This window comes from Cariama cristata, unplaced genomic scaffold (assembly GCF_000690535.1).
Source record: "Cariama cristata isolate BGI_N322 unplaced genomic scaffold, ASM69053v1 scaffold19834, whole genome shotgun sequence".
Lineage (NCBI taxonomy): Eukaryota > Metazoa > Chordata > Aves > Cariamiformes > Cariamidae > Cariama > Cariama cristata.
In genome coordinates, this window is record NW_009613744.1 from 1 (window position 1) to 19,705 (window position 19,705).

General features: G+C 40.5%; 1 protein-coding gene across 1 annotated transcript in view; it reads left to right on the plus strand.

The window, feature by feature from the left end:
• Positions 1 to 65: 65 nt before the first annotated feature.
• URB1 (URB1 ribosome biogenesis 1 homolog (S. cerevisiae)) overlaps positions 66 to 19,705 on the plus strand; it is a gene marked incomplete at both ends in the record, with an annotated part of 41,820 nt that continues 22,180 nt past the window's right edge. Inside the window, 12 exons of the mRNA XM_009699142.1 lie at positions 66 to 221; positions 1,696 to 1,847; positions 3,890 to 4,022; positions 6,445 to 6,541; positions 8,342 to 8,427; positions 10,359 to 10,484; positions 12,245 to 12,375; positions 13,524 to 13,719; positions 15,017 to 15,154; positions 15,548 to 15,721; positions 16,355 to 16,505; positions 19,069 to 19,191. Of these exons, the coding sequence (XP_009697444.1) occupies positions 66 to 221; positions 1,696 to 1,847; positions 3,890 to 4,022; positions 6,445 to 6,541; positions 8,342 to 8,427; positions 10,359 to 10,484; positions 12,245 to 12,375; positions 13,524 to 13,719; positions 15,017 to 15,154; positions 15,548 to 15,721; positions 16,355 to 16,505; positions 19,069 to 19,191 (1,663 nt within the window). The remainder of the gene's footprint in view (positions 222 to 1,695; positions 1,848 to 3,889; positions 4,023 to 6,444; positions 6,542 to 8,341; positions 8,428 to 10,358; positions 10,485 to 12,244; positions 12,376 to 13,523; positions 13,720 to 15,016; positions 15,155 to 15,547; positions 15,722 to 16,354; positions 16,506 to 19,068; positions 19,192 to 19,705) is intronic.

Genomic DNA, 19,705 nt, shown 5'->3' on the forward strand with positions numbered 1-19,705 from the left:
GTCCGGGCCCTGGGGGGCGGGCGGCTCGTAGCGTGTCACACGCGAGGCGTGGGCGCCCCGGGTGAAACTCTGGCATTGCAGGTCTGGAGAGCTTCGTCTCCGTTGCTAAGACGCTGCCGTCACCTGAAGTATATGATGTCGTGGAGGGATACGTAAAAATTTCCATGGAGTGTGCTGAAATATTCAAACTTCTGGATGGAGAAAGGAAGCCTGAAAGCGAAGTGAGTTGGCCTTGGGTGTTACAGTTTCGTGACGGGCAGCGTGTGTCCCGACTGGCAGAGGAACCACCGAGTAAATGATTTGTGGCGTAAATAACTCTGATAATTTGGTATGGGTTTGGGCAAATAACTCTGATAGTTTGGTATGGTGTTTTTTTGTTTGGTTTTTTGTTTTTGGTTTTTGGTTGGGGTTTTTTTGTGCGTGTGTGTTTTGGGGTTTTTTTCGCTTTTTTTTTTTTCCTTCTTCGTGGAATTCACAGTGGCAGAAGCACTGATCAAGTGGGAAATGTCCTTCTCAGTGCAAAGATATTCCTGGATTTAATGATGTGCACAACCAGTAGTCCTGCCAAAATCAAGTTGTTAAGGTTCTTTAAATGTTATCAAAAGACCATTTATGAAATAAGGGGGTCAACAGAAGCAGTTAGGCAAACAAACTAAAATAGTCCAGTGAAAGTAATTGTTTTTAGATGACTATATATCGCCCCGATACATCAGTATTTTTGGAAGCCACTGGTAAAGTTGACCTCATTTTTCTCATCTGAGCTGGGCACAATTTTTCCTCATCAGGGTATGATGAATGAACTAAAGAATTAAAAAGCTCTTTTCATTGTGAATACTGGGGCAGGATTATTAACTTAAATCTACTTACAATGTAAAATTGGAAAGGTGGTCTTTTTAATCTCCGCTTACTGGTCCTTGCCTTGGGTTATCATTTTGTCTGTGTAATGATGACCTGCATCATGTTCAATGACATGCTTTCGTCACGATCCTGTTACTAATAGGGGCTAATATGTGTTAGGAATACAGTCCCAGTGCTGTGTGGACTCTGGATTCATCTAAAAGGAGTTAATTGCAAGAGTAGAGCCACCGAATGGTTTTCTCCAGCACTTAATTAGCAATTGTCTCTTAAAGCACTGGTTCATTAGCCCTAGACCGTGGCCTCCAGCTTGAAAAGGGCCTTCAAGATCCACCTGCCTGTGCTGAGATTTGCACTGCAGTCTGTGTTTGCAACCCCAGAAGCAGCTGTTGTGCATCCGCAGATAAATCGTACGTGTGCATGTAGCTCTTGATTCACAGGTGAGGAGGGAATCTTTTTTACATCCAGTTTATTTGTCCAGGATTGTACAGGCCTTTGGTCAGCACGTTGGCTTGGGCTTCCAGCGGAGGTTGTCCATCCCTACTACTGAATGCCCTGAGTTTAGCAGCTGAAAAAAAAGAGGAGTTGGCTGATATCCTGTGGTTCTCTGGTCTTTCATATAGTATCTATATAGGGTCTTCCTTGAAAATTCACACTCTCAGAACTAATCCTTTAGAAGAGGAAGCATTAATCTGGGAGAGAATTCAGAAATTAACTTTACCTTCATATATGGAGGCTTTCCTTTTGTGGTGGGGTTGGTGTTTGTTACTATTTGCTGAACTAATAATTTCAAGCCATACCTGATATTGCCAGATATTAACATATTTCTGTGTCTTACAGATGCTGTTAATCTTTCAAGCTCTAGAAGCCATTTTACTTAGGACAGCCAGTGACCTCTCTCATTTTTCTGTTGTGGGAATGAACATAGTCAAAAAGTTGATTCATTCCTACATGAGATTGGTCTATGCTGCTTTGTATTCTGAAAATCACAGGTAAGTCTTCTCTGTGCTGTTGTGGAGAATCTCTGTCAGTTGATCCTGAGGGGCTGTCTGGGCCTTGCACACGTGTACAAGATGTTGCAAAATTCAGCTTGACTTATTGCTAATAATCCACCTTTATTTAATGATACTGTTGTATGTGGAAGTCTTTGCAAGGTAGAAACTCTGATACAATCTACACACAATCTAATGCTATATGATACTGTAGCGAGGCTGTAATTTTCGTCAGTTGTGCCTGTCCTAGTGAGAGGTAAAGTGGATGGTATCTTGAGTTCTATTATTTTAATGCTACTTGGTTTGTGAAGTGAAATGTACTGCATGGAACACGGAGGAAGAGGCTTTCTCGTAGTTGACAGAGGCCGAGCAGTCTGTCTTGTGATAGCAAAAAGAGCTGCTCTTGAGTGTTTTATTTCCCTGTATTTTTTTATAGTCAGATTTCCATGTTTGTAATAGAATTTTTTCTTTCAGACTGGCTTTTCCTCTGTAACTTTTCTTGTCTCTTAAATCTAAGGTCATTTTAGGCTGATTGAAGCACTCGTGTTACCTAGTCCAGGTCTAAACAACAATTTCTCATGCTGTGAGGACAGGGTGAGAGAAGTTCTAAGTGCCAGAGATGTTTTAATACAAACCTGGGAGGAAGAGAAAGGGAAAGAATTAAACAGAGACTGCAAATGACTCGTCCAAGGCCAATGACTTGTCTTTTGGTCTTTGGAGAGGCCAGAATTAGAAAAGCATTTTCTGCTTTCTAGTTCATGGACACAACCATGGTTCCTGCACTACTCAGTTGATGTTACTGCAACAAACGTTTTCACTGTACATAGAATCATACAGGTGGATAGGTATATTGTAAATTAATTTTGAAACTATACAAGGTCTGCGCTTCTTATTAAGCATTTAAGGATTACAACTTTTGGAGAAATCCTTCAGGAACCTGCGTAGAGGAGGCTGCAGATTTCTGATAGTATGTGCTCTGCTTTTTCTGTGCTATCTCTTTGATGTGCAAAGGGATTTTATTGTGGTGGTTTATTTAAACATGTGGCTTTCTTACAGATTGTCCATGAATGAAACATGATGGACAGATTCCAAAACGCGCAATGGGTAGTAGCTAGTCAGATGATGGAGGTCTGCAGACTTGTACCCGATGGCCCTGTCATGTTCCCATTGAAATAAATGGCAAACTCCTACAAGTTTAGGAGTTTGTACTTTTTGACACTTTCTTCCTTTTATCCTACTTTATAAAGTGAATATCCAGTCTCTCATTGCAGTTTAATTTTTGGGAAGAATATAAATAGACATTCCCTTTTCCCTTCTTCCCTCTCCCCTCCTTCCCAGTTGCCATTATCACTGCCTAAAATAATGGTTTTGGTTGTTTTAACTTCCCTTCTATTTCCTTAGGCAAATTTTGCCGGTGATCAGTGAGCAAGAATCAAAACTGAGTGTAGATCTTGGTGTTTAGTTCATGACAAGACCATGCTGCATACTTAAACTGAAGAAAACCTCTATCATTCGGCTAAAACACAAAAGCAATTTTGCTTCAGCCTACACTGTGTGTGTCCTTAACTTTAGCGTCAGCTGTAGCTCCCGTGGACCTGCTTGTGGTGGTAAAGGGCATAACCGTTTGCAGGTCTGGGGGCTCTGTCCAAGAAATATGCTTGTAGAAATAGGCTGTTCACAAAGATGACTGAAGTTTTTTGTGAATGGCGGAATAACATTTGTGTTTGGCCTAAAGCTGTATTGTCGTTGTCATTAAAATGGTTGGTTACATATTCAACTAAAGCTCCCATCAACTGCAGCGAGAGCTTTGCATGACCAGGGATACTTTCTGAACGGCTATCTTGGTCGCTTGTGTTGGGACTGACTCAGAACTGCTTCATGCCTGAAACTGCTGAAGACTTGGGTGGATGTTGGAGGTGGAGTAGGATAATTTCTTTTATGGGAAAAAGGTCTTTCTTTAAATTTTAATCTCTTGATTTGGTTGGTTATGTAACTGTCATCCTGGAAATAACCTGCAGGTTTTCCTCTGCATTTCGTTTTAGGATGAGCCGAGTGTGCCTTACCCTGTTGTCAGCAATGGTGGCTCAGGGACCAGATTCAGCAAGGGATGTGTATAGCCATTTTGATTTCAATAATAAGTTTCTGCCTGGATTATTGAAAAAAAGATGTAAGAAGGTAAATTAAGCGGCTGTGTGCCATGAAATGCTATGCCATGGCTCCATTAGTTTTCTTCTGCCAAGTATTTAAAACTAAGCTGTTGCCAAAGTCTCTTTGCTGTATTTTCGTCTGCAAGAACTTACCTCTTGCTTCCTGTCCTGTGTCAGGCTGAAATGCTTCTTGATTGTTTCTGATTTGCCCCATAGACCAGTTCTGCTGCCAGAGTTTCCCATCTACTTACACAGGAAATCCCTAGGGAATGTTTCTGAGTATTTGCAATAGCGAGAGAGCTGGCCTGCACCCTTGAGGTGCAGCTTGCTTTGTTTTCCATCCTGTGCTGGTCTTTCACATCTTGTCAGGGTGCAGAGCTCCTCAGAGTAACCTTGTTTTTACACTGTTTTGTAGAATTTACTGCGAAACATTGAAGTGGCTTCTCTGTTTCTAATAAGCTGTGGTGAAATAGAAATGGGCTACCCTTTTAATGTCTAAAACAGAGTGAAAGTGAGGTAGACTTCTGAAAACTGTTCAGTGATGTGTTTGGGAAGAGCTCAATCTTTTTTTCAATGAAAGGATTGCAGTTTGGTCCACCTGAAATAAATGGAGGTTGGAGATTTTGCAGTCGTTTTAATGGAGAGAGGATTTTGCCCAGTGCTAGTACAGTCAGAGTATTTGCATTTGAAAATACAACCAAGAGTTTTAAACAATCTCTTGGTGGAAATCCTTGAGGAGGATATGCAAGTGAGTAGAAAAAGCCAATCCTCTTTTTCCGAAAGAAACTTTATTTCTTGTTTCCTCTCCGTTTGCTAAAAATAATCAGGGTTGAACTGAACTAGTGTTTTAGAACAAGAATATTTATATATCATTCCAAATATGAGTGTATAATAAATCCAATATTATTTTCAACACTGATAAGTTGTTTCTAGTTTTTAAAGATGACTTGCAGAATGAGTATGTACATTTGTGTTGGGTTTGTGCCATCAGTGGTGGTAAATGAGACTTTATATAAAGCGATCAAGTAGAAGGCAAAAAGCCAAATGCATTCCTCAAAAGCTAGCTTTTACAATTTTTGGGAATGTCAGATTTCATGTTTTTTGACCTTACTGCAGAAGTTGTCCTCAGCAGTACCTCCACCCCTTAAATTTAAATGCTTGAATGTAGTCTTTTGACCACAAGCTTGTTAGATACAGAAGTAAGGTACAAGGAAAAAAGTTTCCAGAAAGGAATTGGTGGTCTTGCTCAGCTTTCAGTGAAATTATTATGTCACAACCAGCTATCAGAGGTGAATTTTTAATACGAAAATATCAAGCCCAAAGCTTAGGGCAAAATATGATTTTTCTCGTTGTTTTCTTGTTTTAACCCATTTGTGAGTCACTTGTGCCTTATGTTTAGCCTGGTCAGTATCTTCTTTCAGGCATTTTTACATGCAACTTAATTTTACACAATTTCAAAAAATTATAAATCTTGGAGGGACTCTTTATCAGGGAAGGTAGTGGTAGAATGAGGGTTAACAGTTTTAAACTGAAAGAGGGAAGATTTAGATGAGATATTAGGAAGAAATTCTTCCCGGTGAGGGTGGTGAGGCCGTGGCAGAGGTTGCCCAGAGAAGCTGTGGCTGCCCCGTCCCTGGAAGTGTTGAAGGCCAGGTTGGATGGGGCTTTGAGCAACCTGGTCTGGTGGGAGGTGTCCCTGCCCATGGCAGGGGGGTTGGAACTCGGTGGTCTGTAAGGTCCCTTCCAACCAAACCATTCTGTGTTCATATCCTATGATCTTTTTCCAGGCAAAGCTTTCACTACTTCCACTCTGCCTGCATTTGTATTTTTATGATGTATTAGCCCCTTTTTAAAGGGCCTCTTTTTTTTTTTTCTCGCCTGTGTAAGTCGCATGATCCATGCAGTTCCATGAAGAGCTGTGATAGCTGTGAGATGTGTGTAATGCACTGCAGCTCAAAGATGGCAACAAGCAGCAAGAGTCCCCAAAACTGGCTCTGCTCTGGAAGCCCATATAGTAAGAAATCGCAGTAGCACTACTGCCATTACTGTTCTTGAATATTTTTGTGAATTGACCAGTGTACCAAGCGGTACAGAAGTGAGGATGTTCAGTGATGTATGTACAGGGTTTGGCATGAAACTACTGTTAACATTTTCTTCTTTTATTTATGGCCTATCTCATATATTGAGAATTGAAAAATATGTGAACTAGGACACCTTCCTTTTTGATGTTAACTTTAACAGACGGTGGTCTGCTTAATGCTAGAAGTTTTTCAAATGAATATACTGTGGGTGTATTGCATGTAAATGTATGTGTATAGCTATGTGCAAGATGTTTATAGAACTTATTTAATTTACCTGTTTATAGTACTTATAGGGATAATCTGTTGTTGCAGTATTAATTTTGCAGTTGTGTACAATCTGTATGCTAGCAGTGCCTTTTATCTTTTTAGGGAAGAACTGATGTCCGTATGGCCTATATTCAGTTTGCTCTCTCCTTTTTAATTGCTGGTGACAATGCAATCTTGATACAGGTGCTGGAATTGAAAGGTACTTCACAATTGCTTCTATTTTTTTTTTTTAAGACAGCCTTTTATAGGTGATAATAAATACGAGCTAAATCAAAATGTGAACCAGTTAAGCAGCAATAATAAGATACGAAATACATATTTTTAGTCCTATTACCTGAAAAGCTTTAAATTTCTTCAGTATTACAGTGAGTGCCTCTTCTGCTTGAGAATAATGTTTGCTATTTGCAAAAACTTCGCAAAAATAGAAAGCCTTTGGTGACACATGTAAAAAAAGTAAATGTAATATAACTTTGAGGCCACAGAATCATGGAATATCTTGAGTTGGAAGGTACCCATAAGGGGCATCGAGTCCAACTCCTCACTCCTTGGAGGACTACCTAACACTAAACCATATGACTAAGGGCGTCTCCCGGACTCTCCTTGAACTCTGACAGGCTTGGTGCTATGGGGAGCCTGTTCCAGTGACGAGCCACGTTCTCAGTGAAGAACCTTTTCCTAATGTCCCATCTGAACTTCCCCTGCCACAGCTTCATCCCGTTTCCTTGTGTGCTATTGCTTGTCGCCACAGAGAGGAGATCAGTATCTCCTCTTCCGCAGCCTCCCTTGAGGAAGTTGTGGACTGCTTTGAGATCACTCCTGAGCCTTCTCTTCTCCAAGCTGAACAAGCCAAGTGACTAATAAACGGAAAGAAAAAACCTTCATGGCCTCCAGCCTTGCTCATAGCACAGTACTAGTGGATATGTTGCATTAAAATTTTTTTTAAAAAGTGTTAACAACTGTGCGTACTTTAGCTTCCTTTCTGTCCTCATGCAGGACAACTGTTGTGTACTCCATGAGACTGCTTTTTGTCAGTGATTCAGGAGACCCGTGTAATGTCCTTTGCATCCCATATGGAGGCATTACATGGGAGTCCAGGAGTGTGTTACACCCATGTCTCTTAGAGAAGGGGGTGAAACTGAAGTGACAAAGAAGAGGATCAGAAAGTTGAATCTTACATACACTTGATTAATACTTGATCCTTTATGTGCTGAAGATAATGTGAAACTTCTGTTGACTTCAGCAATGTGAAATCTACTGATGTTTCTCAAGTTGTGAATTGTGACCCTTGGTAAAGTTATGAAAGAATTCAGAAAGGATCTAGAAATACTCTTCAAAAAAATAGTAGTCAATAGTTGGCACTGATTAATTTCTTCTATGGTGAGGAAGTGAGAACACGCCTTAATTATTCACTTCTGCTGTTCACGCTGCCCTGGGGGCTGCTGAATTCCTTTAATTGCTTGCGGTTGTTCAGTTCTTTCAGAACAGGGTATGGCAGTGCACACCTAGACCCAGTCAGCACAGCTGGCTTTCGTTCCCCTGTAAGATACAGAAGTTCTCTGACTTCGGGGTGCACAGGTGAGCCAAAAGATGATGCATGTGGTTGGAGATGTAACCTCCAAACATTTGAGAATCACTAAGTGAAACAAGCGAGTCTTTCAATGGAAAGGATAGGCATTTTCTCAAGTTTAAGTGCTGCACAGCATGTTGGGGCCTAAAATATATTTGAATTTGACAGATGCTGTTGTAGTAAGTATTAATAACCAAGCTGGCAAATTAGCTAGTTACAATGAGAGCAGGTTTGGCAGCATTACTTGTTCATCACTGTAGTTACAGACACATCATCCTTCTGAACTCTGCTTGCAGCCTTTTGATTCATCCTTAAATATAACAGCAAGATAAATAATATGACATTGAAGAGAAATGGATATGAATTCCCTGAAGCGTTTTAGTATGAAAATAGCTTTCACATTTTCACTTAACATTTGAAATGCCTTCTTAGATTTCATTCCAGATATTCTTCGCTCTGAAATAAAGGAAGACAAAGTTTCTACTGTCAATCTTCTACTTTCCACACTGAGAACTAAGGTATGATACACTGTTGAAACTGCATTGTCTCTTGTTTTCTATTTTCTTTGCTGCTGGAAACAGTTTTTCAGTAATTTCTCATAAAATGTATAGCTCTAAGATGTTGGCACTGTGCTGCTGAAAGTTTGTCAGTGTGTCCATTACTGATAATATTTATTGGAGGTTGATAGCTTGGCCGTATTACTATTTCAGGACTGAAGCTTGTTATGCTTTTGCATAGCATATGCTTTTCCCTCTTTTAAAGGAAGTCATTGCAATAGCTTGTACTTGGATGCTAATTTCAGCTCATCTTTAGTGTGTGGTGTCCAACAGATTCTGATTGTTTCACGCATTGTCATTGTATCGGTGCCAAACCTGAAGGTCAAAAAAACTGGAGTCTTTTTGGTGCTTCCAGTGACAGGAAGATTGGTCCTTCAATTAAGGTGTCTCATGCCAAAATGGGGAGGTCAGCTAGATTTGAGTAGGTTTGTTACTTTTGGGCTAGGTAATGACATACAGTCTTCTTTCCAGAAGAAAAAGGATTTTGTGTGTTTTCAGTATGGGGACTGTGACATGAAATGAGTTTCTAGGAGCTATCTGATTGCAGTTGTAGGGCGTGTGGTACCATTCCCCAAACAGTCTTGGCCGGGCTCCATTGAGGCCACACATCGTGTGGTCCTGGTTAGCTGGTCTTTGGACTTGCTTACTGTAAGGACGACAAGGTTTCTGCTGCAGGAGATAAATTTGGTCAAAGGTATTTCTTGGTGGGGTAGAGGAAAAGGGAAGTCTTATAATAAAATTGTCTTCCCAAGATCAGAGAAGTTTTTGTGCAAAAGAAAGGGTACATTCTGCCTTCTATCAGAAAGTACTTTTGGAGAGGTAAGTGTGCTCCCCTTTGAAGTTGTTTTTTCTGATTCTTTCATAGCAGACAGAAATAAGCTTGTGGTATAGCAGGGTTGAGACAGAAAACTTGAAAGCAGGAATTGCTGAAAGGCATGAGTTGGTTTAGTTTCGGCTGCCTTTCCTGTGCTGTGTTGTTCTTTAGCTTCTGAATGTAACTGTGCCTCTTTCACTGTGATGCACCAGCTTGTTGTTGCTGTACCAGAGATTTGTTTTATTTCTATAAAAATGGTTTAAAAATGTTTTTAGTTCCAATATCTATGATTTTTGAATCTCTGTTTTGAATTACTGTAGAAGTGTTGCACAAGCTGTTGTATGACCAATTGAGAGAACGAAATAAAAATAGTTTCAAATTTAGAGTGTAACCATAAGAGCCTGCCTCAGATTCAGGCTTTTCACAACTGACAATTTAAAGCCCAAAATATTCTTTCGTTTTTCTGTTACAATAACCTTGGAAGAAGAAGAAGAAAAAAGCTAGCATTTAAATGTAGAATAAACCTTCTTGAAACTTTGTTTTCTAGAAGCTTTTCCCATGTGGGATATGTACATTGTGTGCTGTTATGTTATTGATGAAGCCTAACCTGCTGTATGACTCCTTCAGTTTAGCAAGGAAAATGAGAATTAAAAAAAATGAGGACAGGAAAACACAGTAGGAGAGCTTTTGAGAATTTCCTCTGCTGTGATTTCACTTTCATTCATACTTTATTTGTAGCGGGTTCTACCTGCAGGTTTCCATGATCCTAGTCTGTGGCTGCTCTACTGTAAATACATTTTGTGCCCTTTAGTTGAACTTGGAAGTCTATCCTGTCCAGCTTGTGCAGTGTTTGCAGAAGTTGGTGTAGAGTCCTATGGCTTCAATCATATCAAGATGGGAGCAGGATCAGGTGAAAGAAGTGTTAACAGGACAGACAGAACCTTTTGTCTGCTGTAGTGAGGAGAGCAAGCTGTGTGTGTGCTAGAAGAAGGAAGTATGTTGCTAATTTGCCATTATTTTGTGATAACTTGCAATAAATGGAAGAGTTGTTTAGTTTTTTTTTCCTCATTGTTTTCAGGTGGTTCAGAATAAAAATATCACCAAAACCCAGAAGGTGCGCTTTTTTACTGCAGAAGTATTGATTCACATTGCTTCACTTTACCGGTGGAATGGGACTACTGATGTCAGCCCTGAGGGTATAAAGGTCTGGTAACTTCTTTGTAACTGCTCGTTCTTGTCCTGCCTTCCCCCACCCTTGCAGCCCACAGGTTTTCAATAGCTCCCAGTTACTGTAACCTTGATGAGCTCAAGAAGAGGTGTCTGCTGAGGCTACTTAAAAGGAAACCTTGACTTTCTGCTGCCTCTCACTGCTTGAGGAGGAGGGTTTGTTTCCCCTCCCTGATTGCCAGAACTGCAGTGCAGACCTGTTAACCAGGGAGAAATGGGTCTTTTGGATGCGAGTACTGTATTCCATTTCCTGGACACATTCGTGTTTCTACAGGAGAATATATCAGGAGCAACGTTCTTACCACATGCCTCATTCCCATCCTATGCACTGATCTGATACGAGAGCTAAACTCCCAAGAAGGTTACCAGCCTTTTCAGCTTATATTGTTTGAGAGGTTGGCAGGGTTTCTGAGGGTTGAGCTGTTATTGATTCTACTGAAATCACATGCCTAAAGTCATAGATGAAGCAAGGATCAGGGCTGCAGCTGGTGGGTGTGTGTTAGTATTGCAGATGTTTTGTCATCTTCTCCTCATAAACAGTTCACAATGTTGCTTTTTTATTTTCTTAATCATGTAATCTCTTTTTTCCCCCCTTCCACCGTGGGAATATCTAAGGCATGGCCGTGAGCCCAATGTGAAGCAGTAGAAAGACTTCTCTGCTTCCGCTGGGTTTTGGCTGCAGACTTTTCAGCTTTGTGTTGATCAACACTTGATCTTTAGAAGCCCAACCATTCTTCTTCAAAACTTCTAATGCTGAACACCTGCCGCCTTATACTTCCTCTATTGGATGTTTATGCCTATGCCATTCCAATCCTGATATATTGTAGACACCTTTTGGAGGAGATCTGTAGGTGTCTGCTTGGAGCTGTGCAAATCTATGACCCTATTCGTAAACATGCATTTCAGCTTTGAATAATTTTAAATTCTTACAATTCCATGCAGTTCTTGTGTGTCACATGGTTTGTGATTTCCCAACTGCAATTGTCAAGAGACTTGTCATTCGTAGGGACCTTGTGTTGTGCTGGATGTAAAAGGTTAATGGAATCTGGGTTCGTTTTTTTTTTTCCTTTTTGCTTGATGTGGATATTTGGTCACTTCTTCACTTTTTGTATGGTGACTGTAATGGCATTGATGCCTCATCTTTACCTGAAGTGTTGGCATATTCAGTGCAAGGTTAGCTGTCCCTCTTTTTGCCCTGTATTAAAGTTGTTCTATCTTCTGCCAGATTGGCCCAAAACCATACACATGCTTGTTTCACATGCTTTGTGCTGAAGGCTTCAGTGATTTTTTTGGTCTTTCTGAACTTCCTCATAGTGAACTTGGCCTGTATGGTTGAAAGTTGGTTATTTCAGGTTAAATATTAGATCCTTGACTTCAAAGTCCCAGGACGACCTTGCCCAATTTATGTAAGTTTTATATCACTACTTTTCTTCAGCTTGATTTTTCTCTGTCTGTTCCTGCCTGTCTTCTTAGCAAATGCCCTAAGTCAGTAATGCCCTGCAAATAGTACATGTGTACCTAAATTTTGGGAGGTTTGCTTTCCTGGAAGCAAAAAGTATTGTAGTATTTAATGTGTTTAATACAGAAACTGAAATGTCTCTTGTTAATCTGAACAAAAGCCAAACTGTCTTTTAGCATTTCTGTAAAAGGAGCTTCATAAAATTTAGAGTGAAATTGGTGTAAGATTTTCTTCTGTGAAAATCATATGCGTTTTTTACTCCTTTTTGATTTTTATAGGTGACTCAAGGTTCTGAAGAGGTGGGAAAGGTGATGGTACGGGAACTTGTTCATAATTTCTTAATGGAGCTCTGCTGCTCTCTGAAACATGGCATAACTTTCTATGATCCAAGTCTTGGAACTTCTGGCAAGTAAGTCACCGGGTGGCTGAGAGTGTATGTGAACTTTGTGCTGGGAACAAGAGAGACCTCACTGGTTATCTTGTCTGCCCTTCCAGGCCTTTGCAAGTAACTTTACTGAATTCCACTTCCATCTCTCTTTCTTCTGTGGCAGACAGAAGAAATATGTTGGGTTTTTTATTGTTTTTGTTTAACTTCCCAAGATCAAACTGTTGAATCTCCTTATACCTCAGCATGCTAGAGTAGAGAGTGCTCTGCCCTATTCATAGGGGCTTAGGCAATGGTCATGTTTCTCTGAGCCATCTCTGAGTACAACTAGATAGAAAGTCTCCTGTTGTAAGGTGTGATTTTTGGACCATAAATTTTTTTGCTGTGACAGTAAAGCATCAAAGCTGCAGGGTTAGCCAGATGGTGGTAAAACAGTCTAATTTATGTTTTGTAGAACGCGACGTGGTTTATCCCAGTTTTTGGCAAAGTGCCGACACTGATTTCAGTAGCATCAGAATTTGGCCTGCAACACCTAGTCTGGAAGCACCTATTTACCCTAGTGTTTCCATCTGCTAACTAGTTAAAATATATGTGCAGTAAGATTCTGGCTGATAGAGAACATAATGGAGACTTCTGTAATTCCACGGAGGGGTTCTCGTAGGGTGGATTTATGCTTCATCACATTAGCTGGGCAAGGAAGGTACTAGATTGTAGTGGCAGGTAGTAATACTGAGTGGTGCTAGAGCAGGTTGTTTCTTGCTTTGACCGAAATTTTAACTGGTATTCGTCTGGTGTCTGCGATATTCTCACTTTGTTTAGGGATGTACAGAAGAAATCTTAAAAAAAAAAAAAAAAAAAAGACTGAAAGACCATAGAAAATACTTCCAAGTTTAATATTAAGTTTTAATTCTACATTTTTAGCTTTGTAAAGTTTGGTTAGACTATTTCTGAAACATTGTGGTTTTAATTAAAGGTAATTACTGTTTGCCATGCAGAAAACCTGGAGGTAAATTCAGTTCTTACTTTTCTGAACTCAGAAATTATGCCAGCAGTGTGAGAGGTCTTGCCTTGAATTTACCCTAGCAACAGTTAGAGGAGTTCCAGAGGTAGCATCATGTGCAAAGTATTGAAACAAGGATTTCTGTTTTAAAGTATTTTTTTGTCTTCAATAGGGGAGGAAATGTGGTGCTTCTGCGCTTTCTGCTTGGTTTAAAAACTGCAACAGAAGATGAAATGGTTACTGATCTCATGGTGAATATTCTTAAAGTATGCCCAGATTTATTGAATAGATACTTTAAGGAGACCCAGTATTCCTTTGTTCCGAGACTGAAGTCTGCTTGGATGGACAATATGAAGTTACTCAAAAAGGTAAGAGTATGAACGATGCACACCACCTCTCCACAGAAATATGCAGTGCCTATACTCTTTTTTTTCCTCCAAAAATTGAAGTAATTTTTGGTAAACAGTATTGCAGAATTACACAAGATTATAATAGGAAAGATGGTAAAGTGAAACATTCCTGACCTACAGAAAAGTTACCAAGCCAAGGAACCTGGTAGTAGATTGGTAAACCTGCCTTTGATTGCTTCTATCACAGATGGATACTGTAATGCCATTCCTATGTAAAATTTGTTACCATTTGGGTACTGTGCAGTACAGAGCCCAGCCAGCCTGTCATGTCGCCATGTTGGTTATAAACTAACTCTGAATTAATGAATTTAGCCGAAGTCTTCCTAGTGACAAGGAACAAGATTTCATTGATTTCAGGGGAACCAAACTGAAGATCAGGGAATGGGTTTTTTCATTCTTGTTTCAGAAGCAGCTGTTCTATATCAGAGGAAACTCATATGTCTGAAGATGTATTGTGTTCACAACTGTAAATGCACAGTGCTTTAGATTTTATTAAAATCACTAGAAAGCAGACAGGCACAATATTTCATAAATAATGATTTTAAAAACAAACCAGGCCAGCAGTAGGGAAGTTAGGTGACTGAGGTTTAAGTGAGCTAAACAGGAAGGACTTAATGGTTCTGAAATAACACTGGCGATTACTGTAGGTATGTTAGGAAAGAAGCAGCAGCATGCTGTTAAATGTTGAAGATGGTAACTGGAGGAGGGGAATGGCATCCTGTTTTCTATGGGTGCTGAGGAAAATGAGCCATGCCTCAGAGCCACAGCTGCTTTAAAAAGTGTAGACGTAGAAGAGTTGGAAGGTCATTTGGCAAAAAGCCATGCTCAGAGTAGGAGGCTGTATAAACATTTAACTAAACTGAGAAAGAAGGAATTGGTATAAGACACAGTGGGAAACATCACACTGGTGATAATGTTTTTTGAGATGCAGCAACATCAAAGCTCAGCTAGAAAAACCTGTTGTCCTTTCTGAGTGTTCCTCTGCCTCTTTGATTAGCTTAAAATGGGCAAGTAGGATCTGTGGTCTGTTTGTTGAAAAGGGCTGGCCTTTAGCAGGGATGCAGATCACATACAGGTGTTCTGTTTAGTTGAGTAGGAGTCTGGGGAATGCTCTGTAGCATTTCTGTGTAAAAAATGACATTTAGTGCTGTCATTACTTTTGACAAGTCAAAACCCTTCTGTAAAATACTCCCCAGAAGAAACTGTTATCTCCAGGGCTATATCAATGTTGATTAAATTGTTATTTTTATTTCAGATCTATGAGGCTCAACCAGAGATCTCCAATTCTTTTAAGACTTCAGAGTTTATTCCTCTTCCCAGGTTGCTTTCTATGGTGATGGTAACAACAGTCCCTGCAGTGTGCAATAAAATAATGTTCACCCAAGGACTAAATGTAAGAGCAGTCTATAGTATTTCAGTGGATTTTTCTGTCCCAGTTAATACTGTTTGATTTAAGTGTATGATCATCCAAGAAGTTGCTTAAGTTGTTTAATTACATACATTTTGTATTGTCTGTCCCAGCATAAATCTGGCTTGGGAATGCACTGGAAAGTGAATTAAAACCTATTGATACTGCTTCCAAGAGCCATTCACAAGCATCAGTTCTGCCAATGCTCACTAGTGGTTTAGGCTGGGAATCTGAAAACCTACACGTTCCTTCCTGCAAGCCAAGGTTTAGGAAATAATTAATTCATTAACAAATTTTAACATATATTCAGAGTACAGATTATGAGCAAAGTGTAAGAGGAAGCACTGAAATGTCATTAATTCAATTTCCTTCTTTTAGTTACCCAGCACAGTAGTGAAACACAGCATACTGTCACTTGTATCAATGGTTCTGAGAAGAGCCTTGAAGAATATTGAGTACTGTTTGAATGAAGAAACTTGGCAAAAGTCAGAAATCTACACACTGTCAATGATGCAGGAATTTGTACAGCTGTACAGAGAAGCCATCAGCAAGGTACAAAGTAAAAAGAAAATTGCGGTCTAACATGAGTCATTTTGCAGCAGATAACTACTCCTCTGCACTTTCTTCCCAAGTGGTTGTGGCCTGGGAGCCAGGAGATGGTATCTTTGGGCAGAGGAAGGGGAGTGCTGTGCGTTAAAGGGTGTTAATAGCTGGTGTAGTAGGAGACTACATTTCCTAACATAGCTGACTGATGGGAATGCAAATAAAATCTTGTTGTGAAACAGATTTGTGACATTGACAGCTATTGTGCTGCAAATGAGCTGCAAGAGCAGACTCCCGAAGCAAATTCTCCTCCTGGTTCAAGTAAATCAAAGCCAGCAGAGTTCACTGAGTTAGAAGTTAGTAGACTAGATAGCATTTGAGTTGAAAATAGGCCATGAGGATGAAGAACCAAACAAATTTTTCCCAGGACACTTTTTCAATAAAATGTTCTTTCCAGTATTTATGTTCTGCACAAGTGAAACTACACTACTTGATTTCAGATCTTTTTCTGATTGCATACGAGATCAGTACAACCTTTGTGAAGAGCAGCAAATCCTCAAGTTGGTTGGTTGTGAATATTTTTATCACAGTAGGTTTGTCTTGCACAGGAGAGCTATTGCAATTTACTCCTTTTGCTTTTAGCTTTTACCAGACATGAACAACATAGTGGCTGTCTGGCAGTCCCTTCTGAAGCAAGGGAGAGAACACCACAGTGACCAAGAGGAGAAACGGGAAAGTGTTAACTCCACTGTGAAGGGAATGACTGAGACAGCAGAAGTTGCTGAACAGCATGGTAGGCAAAGCAGGTGGAGTTACCCCTTCTTACAAATATCTGAATGGGTGTTGTGAAATCCTCATCCCATGTAAGGTTGTTAACTTCAGTAGAGTCCAGATGTCACTTGTGCATTTACTATTCATCTTTGCTTTGTTCAGTTCTTCGGGCAGTTCAATTCTGACGAACATCAGAGTTGCCTAAGAACACAGTTTGACAAATAGACTGCCATTGCTACTAGGAGGTTAAGCAGTTTGATTTTCTGCTGTCACAAAATCAGAACGGTTGAGGTTGGAAGAGACCTCTGGAGGTCATCTTGTCCAACCCCCCTGCCTAAACCTTGTTGCCCAGGACCATGTCCATGCAGCTTTTCAGTATCTCCAAGGATGGAGAATCCGACAACCTCTCTGGGCAACCTGTGCCAGTGGTCGGTCACCCTCACAGTAAAAAAGTGTTTCCTGATATTCAGAGGGAACCTCCTGCATTCCAGTTTGTGCCCGTTGCCTCTGGTCCTATCACTGGGCACCACTACTAAGAGCCTGGGTGCGTCCTCTGTGCACCCTCCCTCCAGGTGTTTATGTACATTGGTAAGATCCCCCTGAGCCTTCTCTTTTCCAGGCTGAACAGTCCCAGCTCTCCCAGCCTTTGCTCATAGGAGAGATGCTCCAGTCCCTGCACCGTCTTCCTGGCCCTTTGCTGGACTCCCCCCAGTATGTCCATGTCTCTCGTGCTGGGGAGCCCAGAACTGCACCCAGCACTCCAGGTGTGGTCTCACCAGTGCTGAGTAGAGAGGAAGGATCACCTCCCTTGGACTGCTGGCAATCCTTTGCCTAATGCAGCCCAGTCTATTGGTAGCCTTCTCTGCAGCAAGGGCACATTGCTGGCTCGTGTTCAACCTGGTGTCCACCAGGACCCCCAGGTCCTTTTCTGCCAAGCTGCTTTCCAGTGGGGTGGCCCCCAGCTTGTACTGGTGAATGGAGTTCCTCTTCAGGTGCAGGGCTCTGCAGTTCCCCTTGTTGAACTCAACCCTCCTGTCCTTGGCCTTCCTACGCTGGTAGGAGTATTTTGCAACCACACAATAAAACAGACAGGGAAACTAATATGCCTGAAAAATACTTTTTTGAGGGATTTTTGTTGGGCCAAGTTATTTTACCATGAGATCATTTTTTTTTTTAAGCAGGCAGTTACTGTGGCTACACAAATGCTTGTGTTGCTGTAGCACAGGATTAGAAACATGCAAGTGTTGGAAGAGGGCGAGAGGGTTGGAGTGAAGGCTTCAGTTTTCCTCTCAAAACCAGTGTCCCTTATGAAGGTCTTGCTTTCATAGTCCCAATGCAGGGAACTGGAAGTTTTAGTACTCTCTGTAGCTTGGCTAGCAGTCTGCAGTGTTTTACTTACAATCTGAAGATAAATCTACAGTCAGTTTCATGTCCTTCACAGGGTATATTCCACAGAGAGACTTCCTGGAGCAGAGAGGTTTTCAGTGTATGTCCTTCTATGTGTGGCTTTGGGCAGCAAAATAGTTGTCAACACTGACGCTCCGCGGCTCTTTATTGGTAGAGTGCCTGCTGAAACCAATGGAGCAGCTAATCTCTAAAGTACTGTTGCTGTAATTTCTCTGAGTACTAGGGTGGTAATACTGTATCACTTACTCTCAGCTCACTTTTTACAGCTCACCTTTTGCACTGTGGCCGTTAGAGAATTCTTTTTTAATGGGAGTTGAGACTCAGGCAAACAAAGACAAAGTTTATGCATGGCATCCATCCAGTTCTTCGTAGCTTCCTGAGGGAGACCCAGTTAACAGGAAAAAAGTAGATATTAAAAAAAAAAGTTTTGGCTGCCCTTCATATATTTTGCTTCCTTTCATTAGTAATTGGCTAACAAGTAGCTTTTATGCATCCTCCTGTTATAAACTAAAAGAATCTTTAGCTGCTGAGGTAGCTTTTCCTAAGAAGTAAACAGCTGCCTTGACTGAGGTTGGTATGTTTCTCATACAGATATTTGTTGTCTTCCTCTTGCCAAGAGGTCACATTGAGAAAGTAGTATTTTGAAAGAGGGAAGAGAAAGAAAGAAACCTTTAACTGAAGTAATAAATTAGTAACAAGTTAGTGTACTGTCTCCTGCACTTCCCCAGTCAAACATACCTGGCATCGGGTAAAAATAGTGTCCCTGGAAATCAGCAGCATGACCGTATCCTTTCCTTCACTTTTTTTCTGTTGTTCTGCCTTTAATTTAACAGCAGTGGGACCGATTGGCTTCTTATAGTGAGTGTTAAAATGTTGAGATTGTCTTTTATACATGTGAGCACTTTCGAGTCAAATTAGAAATTGCAACTGCCAATTCAAGCACTAAATAAGCTGATTTAATTTTAAAAGTATTTAAAAAATGGGGAAGGAAACTGGGGTTTCCATGTGTTTTTTTCTTTTTCTGTTTCTTCTTGTTAGTGAGGAAGATAACTGATCATTTCATAGGCAAGTCTATTGGAAATATGATTAGTAATTCTCATGTTGGATAATGCAGGAGCTACACTGTGCTCTCTTGGTGTGAAGGAAGGAGAAACTAATTACATAAACACTTTATTTAGGTTCAGATGATGCTGAGACACTGTTTCTGAAAGCTGCACTGCTTCAGGTCATATGCCTTTATCAGAAGGTTGTGCCTCACTTGGTAGCACGGAGCAACTTTGATTTTAGCAAGCTGCTAAAAGGTATGTGATGGGTATTTCTATTACCTTCATTGTTTTTGCTAGCTATTTACAAAAACCACAGCAGAAGGGAATGTTTGCTCTTCTATGTAGATAGAGAAAGAACTGTTTTCTAAAAGAGACCCGTTTTAGTTTCTTCCTTGTATTGGCATTATTTTTTGCTATTCCTGCAGTGCTCTGGCACTCTGCCCTCTTAAATTCCATAGCTGCTGTAAGTGGTAGATTATGGTACAGCCTTCCTCTTTGTATGTCATATTCTTGCAAATATTTGGTCTTTATGAGGTTTTAATTCTAATGTTTCTGAGGAAGACTTACGTCCAACTCTTAATGAGATTTGGATGTGTAGTTCTCCTAGACCTATGTCAACAATCCAACATAAGTTATTTCCAAACCATTAGTAGCCACAGTGATACAGAATTTTTTTTTTAACAGGACAGTTCACAGAAAGTTTGGAGTGGGGGAGAAGCATATACCAATTCACCGGTCTCCTTTGGAAAATCTTTTAACATTCAAATAT